The sequence below is a fragment of the Pundamilia nyererei genome, unplaced genomic scaffold (genome assembly GCF_000239375.1).
Source record: "Pundamilia nyererei isolate P.nyererei 1_Seehausen unplaced genomic scaffold, PunNye1.0 scaffold00073, whole genome shotgun sequence".
Classification (NCBI taxonomy): Eukaryota; Metazoa; Chordata; class Actinopteri; order Cichliformes; family Cichlidae; genus Pundamilia; species Pundamilia nyererei.
Window position 1 is genome coordinate 2,957,381 of NW_005187474.1, and position 17,761 is coordinate 2,975,141.

General features: G+C 39.4%; 3 protein-coding genes across 4 annotated transcripts in view; all 3 read right to left on the reverse strand.

The window, feature by feature from the left end:
* mcph1 (microcephalin 1) overlaps positions 1-5,118 on the reverse strand; it is a 34,490-nt gene extending 29,372 nt beyond the window's left edge. For both annotated transcript variants that reach the window (XM_005737170.1, XM_005737171.1), the window contains exons 1-7: positions 4,981-5,118; positions 3,608-3,672; positions 1,979-2,070; positions 1,078-1,196; positions 835-919; positions 228-339; positions 15-146 (exon numbers count right to left, since the gene is read on the reverse strand). In XM_005737170.1, coding sequence (XP_005737227.1) covers positions 15-146; positions 228-339; positions 835-919; positions 1,078-1,196; positions 1,979-2,070; positions 3,608-3,641 — 574 coding nt within the window. In that variant the 5' untranslated portion in view covers positions 3,642-3,672; positions 4,981-5,118. The remainder of the gene's footprint in view (positions 1-14; positions 147-227; positions 340-834; positions 920-1,077; positions 1,197-1,978; positions 2,071-3,607; positions 3,673-4,980) is intronic.
* Positions 5,119-9,208: 4,090 nt separating this feature from the next.
* Positions 9,209-15,387, reverse strand: npy4r (neuropeptide Y receptor Y4). The gene is made up of 2 exons (XM_005737172.2): positions 15,283-15,387; positions 9,209-10,719 (listed from the first exon to the last, which is right to left on the reverse strand). The coding sequence occupies exon 2, from the start codon at positions 10,647-10,649 to the stop codon at positions 9,309-9,311; it is 1,341 nt and encodes a 446-aa protein (XP_005737229.1). The 5' UTR covers positions 10,650-10,719; positions 15,283-15,387; the 3' UTR covers positions 9,209-9,308.
* A 200-nt stretch (positions 15,388-15,587) lies between these two features.
* LOC102215462 (beta-microseminoprotein) lies at positions 15,588-17,745 on the reverse strand. The gene is made up of 4 exons (XM_005737173.1): positions 17,682-17,745; positions 16,396-16,501; positions 16,050-16,152; positions 15,588-15,828 (listed from the first exon to the last, which is right to left on the reverse strand). The coding sequence occupies exons 1-4, from the start codon at positions 17,682-17,684 to the stop codon at positions 15,708-15,710; spliced, it is 333 nt and encodes a 110-aa protein (XP_005737230.1). The 5' UTR covers positions 17,685-17,745; the 3' UTR covers positions 15,588-15,707.
* Positions 17,746-17,761: the final 16 nt, after the last annotated feature.

Below are 17,761 nucleotides of genomic sequence, written 5' to 3' on the forward strand. Positions count from 1 at the left end.
GCTGCTGCACTTACCTGTGGGCGAAAGGTTTTCTCGTTTATCCTTCATGTCTTTCAAACGCTGAGCCATATATTCTGACCTTTTAAAAGCAGGGCTATAAACTATTCCATTCTCCCCGTCAATAATGATGGGTGACACGTCTGTAACTGTGAAGAAAAGAAAGTATGAAATGGCAGACAAAAAAATAATAATAATAATAATAATCCACTGCTGTTATAGCCTTTTACCTATTGGTTCTTTTGGAGCAAAGTCTTTCATCATCTTATCTAATTTCTTCCTCATGCGCCTGTCATTTTCAGGTGTCCTCTCTGGAGAATCTTTTGGCTGCATGCAACGATGCTACATGAAGCAAACACAAACAGAATACATTTTTAAATAGTTTTAGATGAAAATCACTGATTTTAACACACAGATTACAGTAAACACACAGGTGAACGATCAACATAAACAGGACACACAGACAGGTGACAAGAGCAACAATTAATTTATTTTTCATTAATTTTCAGTGACTTCTTGCTCAAAGGGAATCAGCAAAATAGCACAAACAGCATAACCGAACCACTCCACTCCCTGACTGGCAGGTTTTTCTTGGCTCACAATTGTCTTTGGGGATTAAATGCATAATAACAGCTGGTACACATATTTAAAATAAAGAGTGTGTTACCTTGAAACAATCAGACTTAATTTAGTGACTTCTCTGTATTTATACATCAGGATAATAAGAAATGAGAATATTCACACTTATTTATTCACACTAGTGATCCCAAATAAACACACTGCTTATTTACAGCTTACAATAAGATAAACATAATCATCGAGGTGCATCTCACTCACTTTCTTGTTCTTCAGCACAGGATTGCTTTCATCATTTAACGCTGGATATAACTTCTCATCCACACGGACGCCATCATCATAACATCTGAAGATCATTTCACAAAAAATTTGAAAAGGCACACAACACCTTAAAAAGGCTTCATGACAGCACAATAATAACAAAAAAAAAACAAAAACAAAACAAACAAAAACATGATGGACCCTTAAATGCAAAACTACTAACCTCTTGAGTATAATTCTTACCTTCCTATCCACAGAACAGAGACGAGATGCACATTACTTTTTTTGGCTTTTCTCCACGTTGCTGGATGACCATTTTTGAAGACTACATGTGTAACTTGCTTATTGAAGGTTTTTGATACCTGTAAAACAAGGGTAAAAGACCTGGAGTTGATTCCAACTGTTGAATTAGCTGCTTACAGGAAATCTAAATATGAGCCCCAAACAGATGTTCATGCAAATAATGCAGGCAAAGCAAACCCCCCCCCCCCAAAAAAAAAAAAAGGAAAAATGAATATTCTGGTAAATCCTTAAAGGGAAGGAATGCACTGGCCAGCTCAGGAGCATTGAAAGATCTGACCAGCCACAGAAAACAACTAATGTGGATCATGACAGAATTATTTTCATGGTTAAGAAATACCTTCTTTTTGAGGTCTTGGTGAATGGAAACACTTGAGAACAAGGTCAGCATAAGGCTTTGCCCAAAAATATCTAAAAGAGCCGTCACATTTCAGGAAAAATGGAATCATTGGACAAATGAAACCAAAATTAAGGAACGGGTTATGATCCAAAGCACACCAACCCATTTGGAGGCAATGTTACAGCATGGGCGTGTATGGCTGCCAGTGGGTACCAAGTGGCTTACATCATCAGCAACCATTATCAGTGGTTACTGATGGACTGCTGGTAGATGTAGTTGGATGAATTGTGTGTGAAATTAAAAGTGTACTTAGCTACAAACCTCTTGACTGAAAACTGAAAGTCTGCACATAAATCATATCTTGACAGTTTACTTTAAAATTAACTCTGATGGTGTAAAGAGGCAATACTACAAAATTGCCTTGTTGTCTAAAAACGCATGGACCCAACTTTATTTAAACAGTCTGTAAGCACAACAAACACTAAAGTGAAAATAATGTCTCACCTGAGCTCCCATTTCCAGGAGCTGCTGAACAAATGGTTTTGAGTAGTTTCCTGTTTTGTCGGCTGACCACACATCAACATAGGCAACAACATCTGCAGATACATTGAACAGAGTTGCACACTTAAACCCAAAGTCATAAACCTCATTTTGGATGTATTGCAATTAGGGCTGGGCCATATTATACTGTTCACGGTAATACAGGTATAATGTTAGGCAACGATAGGAAAATGAAATATCGCGATAGAATATGAGTAAAACGCGCATGCGCAGTGCCTTTGTTTTCATACACACATGGCCGATTGTTGAGTGAAACAGATGAACCAGAATTGGTTTGTACAAATGGTGCAACTTCAGTGATGTGGAACTGGTTTGGTGTTTGTCCATCAGATACACGACAAAGCACATTTTTTTGTAGAACATGCAAGCGGCCGTCGTTAATGTCGTATTTGTCGGACTAAGATGCTCTTAAATCTGGGAGTAATCTGGGTCCTAAACTCAGTTCAAACAACACTGCAGCATCACTGAGAGTTAAAAAATAAAAACTGTCTAAATTCTTTCATCTTTAATAAAACGATCTGCATTGCTGCTTTACCAGGTGTAACTATGAAGTTTAACTTCCAGGCATCCATTAAAACAAAATTTATTACATTTAAGGAGTTAGAAGTTAGCAGGAAGCTAGCAGAAGTTAGCTCGCTAGTTTCGCTAGTTACCTAAACATGATATAGCATGTTCTGACTGAGAGATTTCTGAAAAAAATCAAACTTACAGCTCTGCTATCACTTCCAACATAAATGAAGACAGGAAACTAAACAGCAGTGACGTTTGTAGGGTTACTGAAGTTGGGCTAGCTGGTATATAATTATGTGCTACGTAATCGCTAGCGACACAGCTACGTTAGCATAACATAAACAGTGCAGCTGGAGGACGAACACTAACACTTTTCCACTTATAAAAGTTAACGTGAAGGTTCCTCATGGTTAGAGACAAATGCAATCGCATGGCAGGATGCTGTAAAAGGACCAATCTTCAGTCAGGAGAACAACTGAGACAATCCATCCACAATACGAGGTTAGTCATTAATATACTGCAACAACATGGGAATAGAGCAGCTGCCAGAGAATTCAACATTAATGAATCAATGGTACAGAAGTGGAGGAAGCAAGAAGAATGAGTTTAATAAAGTTTGATTTATCTGACTGCTTTGTTTCGCTTAATGTGCCTTATAATCCCGTGCACCTTATGGTCCGAAAAATACGTACTGCACACTGCAGTTTAATGTTGCAAAGCACCTCTTTTTAACTTCAGTGGATATTATACATGGTTATGCTCAGGATATGTCAGCCCATTTCCACTGGAAATGCCTTTTGGTTAAACTTTCAGCAAGGAATTTGCATTTGCACTGTTACATTTTTATAAAGCTTTAATGTACATAAAAACCAGCTTCTTGTTTAAGTGAAAATAAATGGAAGGTTGTCTTTTTGCGCTAGTAATGTTGTGAGTTGTATTTTGTCGCGCATCAATTATATCGTCAGTTATATCGTTATCGCAAATTTTCAAATATATATCGTGATAAATATTTTTGGCCATATCGCCCTGCTCTAATTGCAATAACACCAAGATGTGCAATACCTTTAAGAACTGAAGAGTTGGTCGTTGTCGTCATTACTGGCCTCTTTACCTCCGAAACACAGATACTAGAAAATTTTAAAAAAAGACATACTGTGAGCTTGTGACCTAGCAGACCGCATGAATTTTACTCTGTCACACTTTTAAGAACAAGAAAACTGGCTGATTTATATTATTTACAATACCGAGTCACTTGACTAACTTATTGGACTCCAAAAAAAAAAAACCCCGACATTTTTTGAAATTAAAGTTTAGCTTCATCAGTCCAAAGAAATTCTTACTGTGACACAAGGAAACAAGGAAATTGTCCATCCTGGTCCATACTACATCAGAAATGTATCAATGACAGACATCATTCAAGTGTGTCAAGTGTTGAAATCAAAGCCACAAATCAGGAATACGTTAATGTAACTGATTATTTAACTATATAAATAGCATCAATAGTACTGCGGCAGTCTGAGCAGCATAAGGAAGGGATGGTTCAGGGTTACCTGATCCAGTCATAGCTATAAGCTTAATTAAAAAGGATGGTTTTTTTTAGCCCAACCTTAAAAGTACAATGGTGTACTGCAACAGGAGGTTTCTCATTTTAGAGACACTGCCCAGATAAAAGGAACCAGTCCAACACATTTGTTTTATGAGCACACCAAATCAAAAATGACTCCTAGGTTCCTCACAATGTCTCTGGAGGCCAACATATCTGGTTAGACACCATGTTTATCAGATTTTTACGGTCAAAAATAACAATCTCAGTTTTGTCTGAAGTTGGGGTATCAGATCCTGACAACTTTGTTCTGAACTGAGAATAACAAGCGAGCTGCGTAGTAATGTTGTGTCAAATCAATTATTCAATTACCCCAAGCACTTCTTGATAAATTACTCAAGGCACAGACGCTTGCTGGGGGTACATGCTCAAACTTGTAGCGAATACCACAGCACTGCAAATTATGAATATACTCTCTATGCGAGGTACATACAAAATATATGACGACTTCTAACCTTTGTACTAACTCGCACTTTAAATCAAATTATTAAAACGCTCAATTTTACTGTTAGCTAACTAAACCACCTATTAGTGAAATTGACTCAAGGCAGGTTATCAAACATATGGATATAACATTAGTTACTGTGTAGCGTAAAATATATAGGGCAGAGTCGTTAAGTTTAACACTTATCAAAGAGCATGAATGAATGCCAATAATGTTAACAAAACCGTTAGGCTGCATTTTGATGCTAAACTCGCGAAGCTAACCATGGTGGCCGTCTATGGTTCATACTTCCGCTGGCACACGCATTTCACTTATTGTGACATTTAGGAGTCCGAAGACGTGAAAGAAGATATAAACACGCACTTCCAGAGGTTGCCGTTGACTTACTTTGTGTGGCAGTCACTTTTAAATCGCACAGTTTCGACCAACAACTCACTCCTGCTTGTATTGTTCGCGCGTGCAGTTTGTGGAAATGATGTATTCTGGGACAAACAGCTATGATTGGTTAATGTGTGACATACGACACTTCCGGACTAGAAAGGAATGTGGTAGGGCCCCTACAAAGGGTTTACTAAACCGCGTGTGTCCTTTAATCACAGTTTTTATTCGGTTAAGCTCTGCAAACGCTGAAAATATACTGCTAATCCAAAGAAGACGAGTGTTATGCGGTACCGTTATGATACAAAGTATGAGTTTGTGCCACTTGCTGTTTTGCTCCATGAAGAAAACTCACGATTTAGCCTGCCTAATTAAAAAAAAAAATAAATTAATTCAACAATCAGTTAATTTTACTTGATATGCGCAAAGAAAAGGTAGCCATCAGATTTTGTAAGTTACTGCTTTTTTGTTTATTGTGTTGGTTGTTTATGTACACTCGTAAGTATAATGCAAAAATAAATAAGTTTGATGAAATAAAAGAAACAAATAAATCGTTTTAACAATTAATATATTTAATCACAAAATTGAAAACTAACAAGGAAGATAAATAAAGACAATAAATAATAGAAAGATTGTTTTAAAAAGCAGCTTGCAAGTAAATTACATATAAATCCATGACACATGATCTACACTATGTTGGCTTATCTGCATTGACATGCTTATGAATTTTAGTGACATCCTCCTCTTAATCCATAGGGTTTAATATGATTGCAGCTATAATACCGTCAACTCTTCTGGGAAGGCTTTCCCTAAGGTTTAGGAGTGTGTTTATTGGGATTTCTGAACATTCAGAAATCTGCAGACTCCAGAAGTGCATCTGTGAGGTCAGACAATGATGTTGGACAAGAAGTGCTGGTTTGCAGCCTCTGCACTAATTCATCTCAAATGTGCTTTGCTGGGTTGTGGTCAGGACAGGCCAGTCAAGTTCTTCCACACCAAACTCGCTAATCCTTCGCTTTGTGCACTGGTGTGCAGCCAGGTTGAACCAATTTGTTCCCACAAAGGTATGAGAATGAAATTGTCCAAAAAGTCTTGGTATGCTGAACCATTTAGAGTTCCTTTAACTAAGGGGCCGATCCCAACTCCCAAAAAACAACTTTACACCATACACCCCCCCTCAACCAGATTTTACACTTGACACAATGCAAACAAGTACTGTTCTCATGGCAACTGCCAAACCTAGACTCCACCATCCGATTGGCAGATGGAGAAGCGTGATTTGTCACTCCAGAAAACACATCTCCACTGCTCTAGAGTCCAGTGGCATGTTTTACACTGACACTTTGCATTGCACTTGGTTATGTAAGGCTTGGATGCAGCTGCTCAGCTATGAAAACCCAATCCATGAAGCCCTCTACACAATGTTTTTGAGCTAATCGTAAGGCCACATGAAGTTTAGAGGCCTGTAGGGACTGACTCTGCAGAAAGTTGGCGACGTTTGTGCACTATGTGCCTTAGTGTCCGTTGACTCAGCTCTGTGGCCTACCATTTTGAGTTGCTGTCATTCCCAATCCCTTACACTTTGTTATAATACCACTAACAGCTGACTGTGGAATATTTAGTAGCTGGACTTGCTGCACTGGTGGGATCCTATCACAGTACCATGCTGAGTTTCAGTGAGCTCTTGAGAGTGACCCATTCTTTCACAAATGTTTGTAGAAGCAGTCTGCATGCCAAGGTGCTTGAATTTATACACCTGTGGCCACGGAAGTGTTTGGATCACCTGAAATCAATCATCACAAGGGGCGAGTTAATACTTTTGGCAATGTAGTCGAAGTTAAAACAGACATTTATTTGAGATATTAGTTGTGACGCTTTCAAGGAATATAAATTTATTAAATTCACACATAAGTAAGTCTCTAGATAAGACACGTTTAAGTAATCCACATGCAGGCAAAACTTAGCACTTACTGCAACAACATAAACATACTGCCTCAACGAAACAAGTTATTTAACACATTTTGATGTAGTTTAAATCATGCCCATGCACATTTGATGTCCAAGCATTTCAATATTTACTGAACCCATCAAAAATAAATTAAGGCCTGCAATTTAACAATGTATATAAGTTAGTAAGTTTCAGTTTTATTTGTCACTTCAATCACAGAACAAAACCCTCCTTGTGTTTTCTTCACCATGAAAGCTAAGACAGAAATTTCACAGGGTTGATACTATGAATATAAAAGACTGAATTATACGTGAAATACAACGGCAGGGGGTCACTCATAAAACAGTTTGTTACATAAGCGTCTAATTTGTCTCAAAATGGCACACCGTGCAGTTCCACGATAAATGAAATGAACATTTATATTTAGGGCCTGTGCTACCACCACAACTGGTAGCACAGTCTCTGAAACAATCTCTGTTACAAACAGTCTCTGAACAGTTCACAGTCTCTGAAAGTGTATGGAAGGATGAGTAGAATCCTTATGAGAGGCATTCCGTCCCACCGTGTAACACATCACTTCAAAGTTTACTTTAGGCATTTTGTTGGTTTGAGGTCCGGTGAGTCTGAAGGCCACAGTATGGTCACACATGTTTTATACTTAATAAACAACTAATATGATTCAGCAAAGGTTTTGACATGTCACAGAAAACAGGTGCAAAAAATAAAACGAATAATGACTATTCTTGGTGTCTGATGGCTCATTGAGACACCTGAACTGAACAACCCCAACCACACTGGTCCTTCTAAAACATTGCAATACCTGTCAAATGACCACTCATGCCTTATAAATATATCGGCATTTACTATGGTCCTCCACTCTTTCATTCTGTTTTCCCTTTATCTCTGGTCACCACTGTAGGTGTTGATAATACTGCAATATGGATTTCTTCTATGATTCCAGCATAAATTTAAAGTGTTAAAATGTTTAACTGGCAGTAATTCTATAAGTCACAGTTAAGCTAACACCTGCTGGATTTATGTCATAATAACAGGATACAGTAAGATAGTATATGGCATGAAGCATGAAATTCTGAAAAAGCAACAGTTAAGATTAAATGCACCTCCTTTTTCAGTGTCTTTATACGAACACTTCACTTTAAACCACTGACAAAACGTTGCACTTTAAAGGTATTTTTTGTTATGCAAATGTTGACTACAATTTTCACCACTGCAGGCAGCATTTTACCAGTGGGTGTGTTGAGATTTTTTCTTAGGTGTTGTGCATTTCTTTTGACTTGTGATATTTCTTTTAACCCTTACTTTAAATTCCTCAAAAAGTTTTGCTTTTTCCGCACCACCATTGTTTATAGCAGCGATTCCCAAAGTCAAGAGTGCTTCAGCCCAATTAAAAACTAGAAGATCCCATGGGGCACACCCATTTTAAAATTTCACTTCAATTAAAATACAATAAAAAAAGAGATGTATTTCCTTGAAAATGTTATTCAAAAAACATAAACAGGCTTTTGGCTAGAAATTGCTAAAGTTACCAAGTCATACGTAAAATACTATGGTCAATATGGGACCCACCTGCTACTGGGATATAAACTTCAATACAAGAGAAGCAAATATAGGTTGGATTAATAAGTAATATAACAAACTAACCGCATCTTATCATTTTTATTCACTTTTTAAATAAATAAATCCATTTTACAGAATTTCTGTACCTGTAGTACACTCGCAGCCTATTGTGGCTCCAGCCCACACTTTGGGAATCTGTTTCATAGTAATGCGTCAATGACTAATGCCTGTTTTCTACAAGTACCTGTTTGACTGGACTCGACCTTGTTTTTAGGGTTTGTCATTAGGTGCAAATGGAAAGGTGAAACCCAGCAACAAAAACCAACACCGTGGTTTCCAAGTCTGAGAAAAACCCATAGACTTATAGACTTATACCACTCCTTCGATGTCCTCCATCGTTGTTGTCTTTGTCAGATAACAATGACGTTGTTATAACGACCCCATGCACACTGAGGTGGAAATGAGAAACTGAGTATAGCAAAGTTGAGTTGAGCCAAAGTTGTGGAAACAAGGCTTCAATGACTTGCTGGGCTGACTGATTGCACCATGTTATGTTACATACTGGTATCATACAAAAGTACAGTTTCGTCCTAGTTTAAGTTCAGTTAATATTTATTTAACACAAAACATAGATTTTTTTTTACATAAACTTGTGGTGAACTTTTTTTTTAAACATATAAATTTACAATAAATAGCTTTAAGCTGCTTTTTAAATGGATCTATTGACATTAAAGTAAGAACAAACAGCAACAGTTTGTCTTACAACTGTACAGTTTATGTAAGAAGGATCCTTTAGGCTGAAGCATCAGTGTCACACAGAGTTGCTCCTGCAGGTTAGAGGCACAGAGGTATGGGACACTTCAATGTGCACAGTGGACATGGGATATTGCTCACACTCTTCCTCTAGTGGGAAACAGCGGCAGTGTAGGAGCACCTCGCTCACCTCTTGCCTAAAGTTGGAGTTCAGGAATCCGTAGATGACGGGGTTAATGCAGGTGGAGGACATGGCCAGCAGGTGGCAGAGGGAGAACAGCAGGTTGTGGTGACAGACGGGCAGAGCCTCCTGGTTCCAGTCTGACACCACGTTGAAGATGGTGAGCGGAAGCCAGCAAAGGGCAAAGACTGTTATGAGAGCAACCAGCATGATGTTGATCCGGCGGCTGTGGGTCATGCGCTGGCACTCGGGGGTCCGGGCGCGGTCCAACATTTCTTTGCGGTGACGGAGCCGCACAATAACTCTAACATAACAGAGCAGGACCAAAAACAGTGGCCCACAGTACTGGAACAGCAGAAGCCACGTGGTGTAAGCGACTCTGTGACCCTGGGATGGCCAGTGCTCCACACAGGCTTCCATATGTGAAGAGGTGGGGACGTAAGAAAAGAGGGAACGGTATGAATTTTGAAGCGCAGACAGGTTTTTGTATGTATGAGTAGGAGATGTGTTGAGATAAGCATGAGGAAAATCTTGGTCATGTACCGATGACACGGGCAGGATTACATTGGTATAGGGCTCATTTGTGAGCAGCTGAAAGGCTAAGAAAGGCAAAGATGTGAAGCAGGCCAGTATCCAAATGAGAACAATCGCCATGTAGGCCTGAGGAACACTTGGTTTCCATCCAGAGGGGTTAATGATAAGCTGGTGCCTTTCTAAGGCGATAAACACTAGAGACAGCACTGACACACTCACAGAGACACACTGGATGAACGGCACCAGGCGACATAACAGCGAGCCAAACACCCAGTGGTCCATGATTGTGTATATGACAGTGAAGGGGAGGCAGAAGACACATACCAGAATGTCAGAGAATGACAGGTTGCAGATGAAAATGCTGGTGACATTGACCTTTTCTCTGCGGCGGGCAATGATGCAAATGAGGCCAATGTTGCCCACCAACCCTAGCACCATTGTAACACTGTACCAGGCTACAAGGCATGCTGTCAGAACAGGAGACATGTGGCACTGCTCATCATGCTCCAGAATGGTGAAGTCTGAGAGGAGCTGGGTCTCATTCCCTGGCCAGTCCTGTACAGACCCATGGCTGGCTCGCTCTTTCTCCCAAGCTGAGGATTGTGGAGGGGTGGAGCTGTTGAAGATCAAAGGAAAAGGTGACGCTGACAAAGAAGACTGGGTTGTGTTGCCACTCAAGGACATCTCACCAAGACTGAAGTGTCACCAGCACCATGGATCAAACTGTCCATCCCAGCCCTCTGAAAACATGCATCTGAAACAAAGAGAGAAATCACAGATTCATGAAATGCATTTATTCTACTGCTCTTATACTATAGAAGTCAATTAATGTGTGTATGTAGGAGTGATACTGTTGCTATAAATGAAGGAGAACTAAGCTGATCCTGTTTCTAAAAAATAGAAACTACATGTGTGAGGAATTAGTGCCTGATAGAGTTGAAGGAAGTTCAATTATATGTACAATAAATGTTTGATGGGGTGGAACCATCAGCGTAGCTTTGTGCTGAACATTGGGGGGGAGGGGGGGGGTGTCAAGATCTCTGTCTAAATAAATAAAAAATCTGGGTAAATTCCCAGATGATTAAATATGCTACTATATTGCTGGTAATACCTGAAATGAGTAAAGAAAATCAGCCTATTTATGCAAGATAATTCATAATTTTATTGGTGGTGGTGGGGGGGTTATATTGGTTGCGTCTGATTATGGTAAATGGCCTGTATTTATATAGCGCTTTACTAGTCCCTAAAGACCCCAAAGCGCTTTACATATCCAGTCATCCACCCATTCACACACACATTCACACACTGGTGATGGCAGCTACAGCCACCCTGGGGCGCACTGACAGAGGCGAAGCTGCCGGACACTGGCGCCACCGGGCCCTCTGACCACCACCAGTAGGCAACGGGTGAAATGTCTTGCCCAAGGACACAACGACCGAGACTGTCCAAGCCGGGGCTCGAACCGGCAACCTTCAAATTACAAGGCGAACTCCCAACTCTTGAGCCACATTATTGGGGGGTCATAACCCCTCTAACCCCCCTGGAAATTACGCCCCTGGGTGGAACAGTGGTTGGCACTGTTGCTTCAAGGCAAGAAGGTTGCGGGTTCAGGCTGAGGCCTTTCTGTGTGGAGTTTTTTATGTTCTCCTGTGTCTGCACGGGTACTCCGGCTTCCTCCCACAGTCCAAAGACATGCAGTTAGTCAGGTTAGGTTAAATGGTGAATCTAAGTGATGAGAACATGTTTGTCTGTCTCTTTGTTAGCCCTGCGACCGACTGAGAACCTGTCCAGGGGTTGGTAAGCAAAAGAAAATGGATGAGTGGGTTACTATGAAATGTTTTACTAACATTCATGGGTCCCCAGAGCAGAAATCCTAAACACTATGATGACTCATTGGCTAGTTTGCTGACTTCAAATTCGTAGGGGCTCTTTGGTGTAGCAAGGATATCAGGACTGCGAGTAATGGATGGTCTGTGTGAGTCATTGCAGTCACTTTATGGTCAATCTGTGTCTACACAAGATTCATTCAGGCCCACTACTGAGTCGTATATTACCTGACATTTTGGAAGTCCTCAGATCCCACTAAACAAGTAGTATTACATTCACTGGCCTCATTTATTAGTTACGCTTTGCCAGTACAAGGTTGGTCCCCCGTTTGCCTTTGGAGTGCATTAATTCTTCATGGCAGAGATTCAACAAAGTGCTGGAAAAATTCCTCAGAGTTTTGGTCCAAATTAACATGATAGAGTCACACAGTTGGTGCAGATTCTTTGGCTGTGCGTTTATCTTCCATTCCACCACATCCCAAAGGTGCTCTATTTCTGAAATGATGCATATTTCTGCTGTAAGCAGCCATCTGAGTATAGATGCAATATGGTCATAAAAAACATGATCATCAACAATACTCGGGTAGGCTGTATTATTTAAATGATGTTTAGTTGGTATAAAGAGGCCCAGAGTGTACAAAAAAAATATCCCCCAAGTAATTTCGCCATTACTAGGCAGGATAGATCTTTATTGTGTTTATTTATGTTTATTATGCAAAATTCTGACCCATCAAATTTTTTTCATCAGACCAAGCAACATTTTTCCAGTCTTTTCCTGTCCACTTCTGGTTAGCTTGTGTGAAATGTCAGCTAAGAAGATTCCTTGCATTCCTCTTCTTAGCTGACAGGAGTGGCATCTAGTGTGGTCTTCTGCTACTGCCTATACCAGGGGTAGGGAACTCCAGACCTCGAGAGCCGGTGTCCTGCAGGTTTTAGATCTCACCCTTGATCAACACGTCTGAATCAAATAATTAGTTCATCACCAGGCCTCTGGAGACTTCAAGACATGTTGAAGAGGTAATTTAGCCATTTAGATCAGCTGTGTTGGATTAAGGACACATCTAAAACCTGCAGGACACTGGCTCTCGGGTTCCCTACCCCTGGCCTATACGCTTCAAGGCTTGACAGGTAATGTGTTTAGAGATGCTCTTCTGCATAGCTCTGTCATAAAGAGCGGTTATTAGAGTTACTGTTGCTCTTCTATCTAGGCAATCTGGCCATACTCCTTTGACATCAATACGACATTTTAGCCCAGGCAATCAGACCAACCCTTATATCAGCAACAATCATGCGACATTCAAAGTACTTTAAATCATCCCATTCTAATGCTAAGGTTGAACTTCATATCTATATTAACTAGCGTCCATGTGACAGCTGATTATATTTGTGTTAACAAGCAGTTGAACCACTGTACCTAACAAAGTGGCCAGTGAATGTTTGTACATTACAAAAGGCAAAATAGACTTGATAAAATACAACAGAAGCTGTGCTTGTGTAGACAGGTGAGTTGGTGAAGATAAGAGAGTATGTGTTCTGTCAGTCCTGTGAGACAGATGACTGAAAAACGTGCAGAAAAAATGCACGTGGTGGAGACAAACTGTCAGGACCAACGACTGCTCTTGCGATCCTCCACACTTTAAATCCAGATGTTGAACATTATAATTATTAAACATCTAGATTTATCTTTGTCTTAGATATCAGGTTGACTGCAGTCCTCATGTAAGAATGACACCTATATAAAAAGGAAGAAAATATGAAGTGCTTTCACAGTTTAAATAACAAAAGACTTTGAGTACAGGTGATAAAAGGTGATAATTACATTCTTTTGTAAGCGACTTGGCCTCACACTAATAATTGCTGCAATTCCTTGTCCAAAAATCAACAGTCAGGTCTCAAGACTGAACATAAAAAGCTAATGATATCAAAATGATTATGAATACACAGACTTAGATTCATTTATTTTAATGAAAGGGTATGACATTGTCATGATCCTAAAAATGGACTTCCCTGGAACCTCTGCTATGTGCCATGAAAACCATAAGAAAACGAGACTGTCACTTTCCATTAACAGCGCACACACTTTGCTATCAGTCACTTCACCCTGCATCATTACTAACCTACTCTGTCAGTGTGTTGAGTGAGCTGCAGGCAGGGTGGCACAGCATCGATCATCCTTTGTTCGGTGAGGAAAGGCAAGTGTAATGTCACCGGTAACTACATGCAACAAATAACTGCAACAGTGAGTAGAAACCATGTACAGCAGTAGTAAGAAAAGGAAATATTGAAAACCAACAGCCATTTTTAAACCGCTAATGCTGCAATTGTGCGATGCTGTGGGGAACACATACATCAAGTAGTTGTGTTAGTGTGTTGGACACACTGCAGCGCTAAGTCTCTGCATGGTAAGGAACACTGTGACCTGTCTCCACTTGACCCGTCATATTATTCTTATCTTTGCCTCAAAAAGTGCCCTCCATCTCAGAGAAAATAGATGAAACAGAAATGAAGGCAAGGCTGTAATTTTCCTTGGAGAAGCTTCACCTTTTTATTTTTAAAAAGACATTGTACTGTGCAGTGAAAGGTGGATTCCACATATACCTTTTAAGCAGCAATCTTGCACTTAATCTACCTGCTAAAGAGTGCTGAGGGTAGTGTCATATAAAGGTAATATTTCTGAGAAATGAAAAATAGTTTATTATAGCTGAACACTGCACTTGATTATAAAGGTCTGACATGTGCTATTCCAAAGGGATGAACGATTTGGGGTTGTTTTTTTTTTGCGTGTAATGAATCTGTACTGCAGGTAAAATGCATTTGAAAATGAAAATAAAGATATATGCTTGACTGAAAAACAAAAAAAGCCCAGTCTTTCAATTACCCCTCTGCAATCACAGGTTGTGTTTCTGCTTCACTTCTTACCAGTACAGCCACTTACTAGATTCTAAAAATTTCCTAAATCCAAAAGAATAGTCCAATATGTGTGTGCAATCGATACAGCTGCTCAGAGACTATTTTCTTTCATATTGCCTTGTGCCGGTGATAATCAGGGTAACGGCAGCAGGCACTGTGCTCAACCTGAGCTAAGCCTTGTTATCTGCTGGAGGTGTCAGGGATTGTGGGTGACACCTCTCAAATCTACTACAAATACTTTCACAATGTGGTTCTCTTTACATTTCAACAAAGAACACGAAATATGAATGCAATGTTGTTCCCCTGTTTGCGTTTTCTTTTGGATAAATACCACCAGACATGCGTGCTGTCAGATGCTTTTGTTAGACTGTATAATTGAAAAGATATTTGTAGAAGGAGAGACCTACATTACACCTGCTTACAGTCTCTGGACACTGCAAGCTGACAGTCTAGAAACAATACAGCATTCATTTCATAGCTGATTGAATCCTAATCAATACTGATTTCCCTCGACAAAGATGATGAATCCATTCAATACATCAATATTGCGTGTTTAAAAAAAAGAAAGATAAAGGACTCACGTGATGGTTTAGCTGAAAAATGAGTTTCAGTGAAGCCAGGATGAGAGAAAATGATGCTCTGAACAGGTGTGAATCCTCAGGGATTAGAGTTGGAGAAGAAGCTGTGCACTATAACAACCAAAGCGATTGTGTCAGAGGCAGCAGCGAGAGGAGCACAGCTATAATTGTGCTTAGAGCCCCTTCAGGTGCCAAAGACCCTCTGAGGACCGTGCTCTGCTGTCACACAGTGGTGAATTTATTCAATTGCATCCTGAAAATGAAACCAGCTGCAAGTGCTGACAAGAAGACACTGAAGACTCAGGAAGCAGAGTTGAACCGAATTTATTGATGAAGAGCAAGTTTGATAAAGTGGTCATCTTTGTTCATTGGTAATTTAATGTCATAATCTAGACCCAGTCTGGATTTTAGTCGCCTTTAGAGTGTATTCAGATAGGGCTGCACTCTTTTTCATTGTCAGACTTCATCACCACCTTAACAGAGCAGGCCTTCTCATTCACAACCAGCTCACACTCCTCAGGAACATCTACAGTGTTTGCATCGGGGATCCTATGATACAAAAAGAAAAAAAGAAATAATAATAATCAAAAACAATTTCAGGGGTTTTGTTCATTTAGTAACTCTTAAATTGGAAGTTATCACCGTTAAAGCCTAAAAAGAGAACTTATCACCGTCCTACGAGTAAGAAAGCTGAGAGAAAAGAGGTTTATTTGTTTAAAGAAAAAATGCCTTAATGATTAACAAAAAAAACAATAATGTGGAAGTCTTACTTGCTACAGCAGCTCAAACCCTCGCTTGTACAAGAGCAGTCCATGCAGTCTCTCACCCATGCAGAGTCAAAATCATGCAGCTCTCCATCCTTATCCACACACCCTACATGTAAAGAAATGAAAACACAGCTCAACTCAAAGGAGTTGTTGACTTACTTACTCAGAGGCACTCCTTACTTGTGTTTAAGCATCTATTAGTGTATGCATAGGTGTGGTTAAGGGATTAGATGTGGAATAAATGTCTAATATCTGTAAATCATGACAGAGAAACCTTTCCCCCACACCCAGTGTCCTGCTGCACTGCTGCAGTATTGTATCTGTACAAGAAAGGTCTCATGTGACTCACCTTTTGGAGGGTTATTTGGATCTTTGACCTCTAACTCCTCAAAGAAGCATTGAGAGTGACAGAGCACAACGAGCCCCAGCAGACAGACAAACACATGTAGAGAGGACTGAAAGAGAAACACATTTCATACTAAAGTAATTTCTATCCTTTTAAGACCTTTAACATGACAGGAAATGGCCAACTACTGCTTCGACTAACAACTATTCTGTTCAGTTGACACAGTGTATACACAGTTGTACCTTATATCTTACATAACCCGAGGCGTGTGTAAATATAAAATACAATTCTGAAAAAGCAAAATGATTTGCAGGTGTCATAAACTCAGTGTTTAAACTAAAATATTTTACTAATTCATGAAAATTATGAGCTTATTTTGAATCTGAATTGACAGTACCACATCTAAAAAAAAAGTAGGTACAATTACTAAAAAGAAAGTCAAAGATTTGTAATTAGGTTCATTGGCAACAGGTTAGCAACAGGACTGAGCAGAGGTTTACCAATCTGCAAAAATCTGCCTCTACAAATTGTGGAAGAATTTCAGAATAATGTGACCCAACATAAACTGCAAAGACTTTGAATATTTCATCATCTACAGCACAAAACATCATCCAAAGATTCAGAGCATCTGCAGAAATCTCTGTGCGCAGGAGATACGGCTGAAAACGAATTCTGGACGTTTCATCTTTGGTCCATCAGGCAGGACGAGATTAAGAACAAGGATGAATCTGTCACGGAAATCCCTGCATGGGCTCAAAAAAAACCACTTCCAGAAATCACTGTACAAAGTTAACTGTGTCATCCACAAATGCCACTTAAAGCTCTATCATACAAAGAAGAAGCCATATATGAACATGATGATGAAAAGCCACCATCTTCTCTGACCCAAAGCTTATTTAAAAAGGACAAAGTGAACCAAACTTTTGGTCGATCAAGAAATAGTTTTGTGGACTATATAGTTAAAAAAAGAGTGGATGCAACACAGAGATAAACAGGGAAGCTTTGGTACCATTAAATTAATTTGAAAAAAATGTTAAATTTTCTCTTTTTAAACACTGGTATGATTTACATATTCTATGGTGAATAAAACATGGGTTTATGAGATTTAAAAATCTGTTTTCTTTTACATTTTATAACATTTTTGGAACTGAGTTTGTGAAATATATACACTCTGACAACAATTACGTGATTGAAATCTCATAACTATTCATATTTACATTTATACTGAAAGTTATTTTAAAAAATAGCTGTGATTAGAGAATATATAAAAGAAAGTGTAAAATACGTACCATCCTCAGTTATGATGTATCCCAGCCAACAGAAAAACTGTGTGTGAAAATTCGGTAGTCACGGATTTTATTAAGGTGTG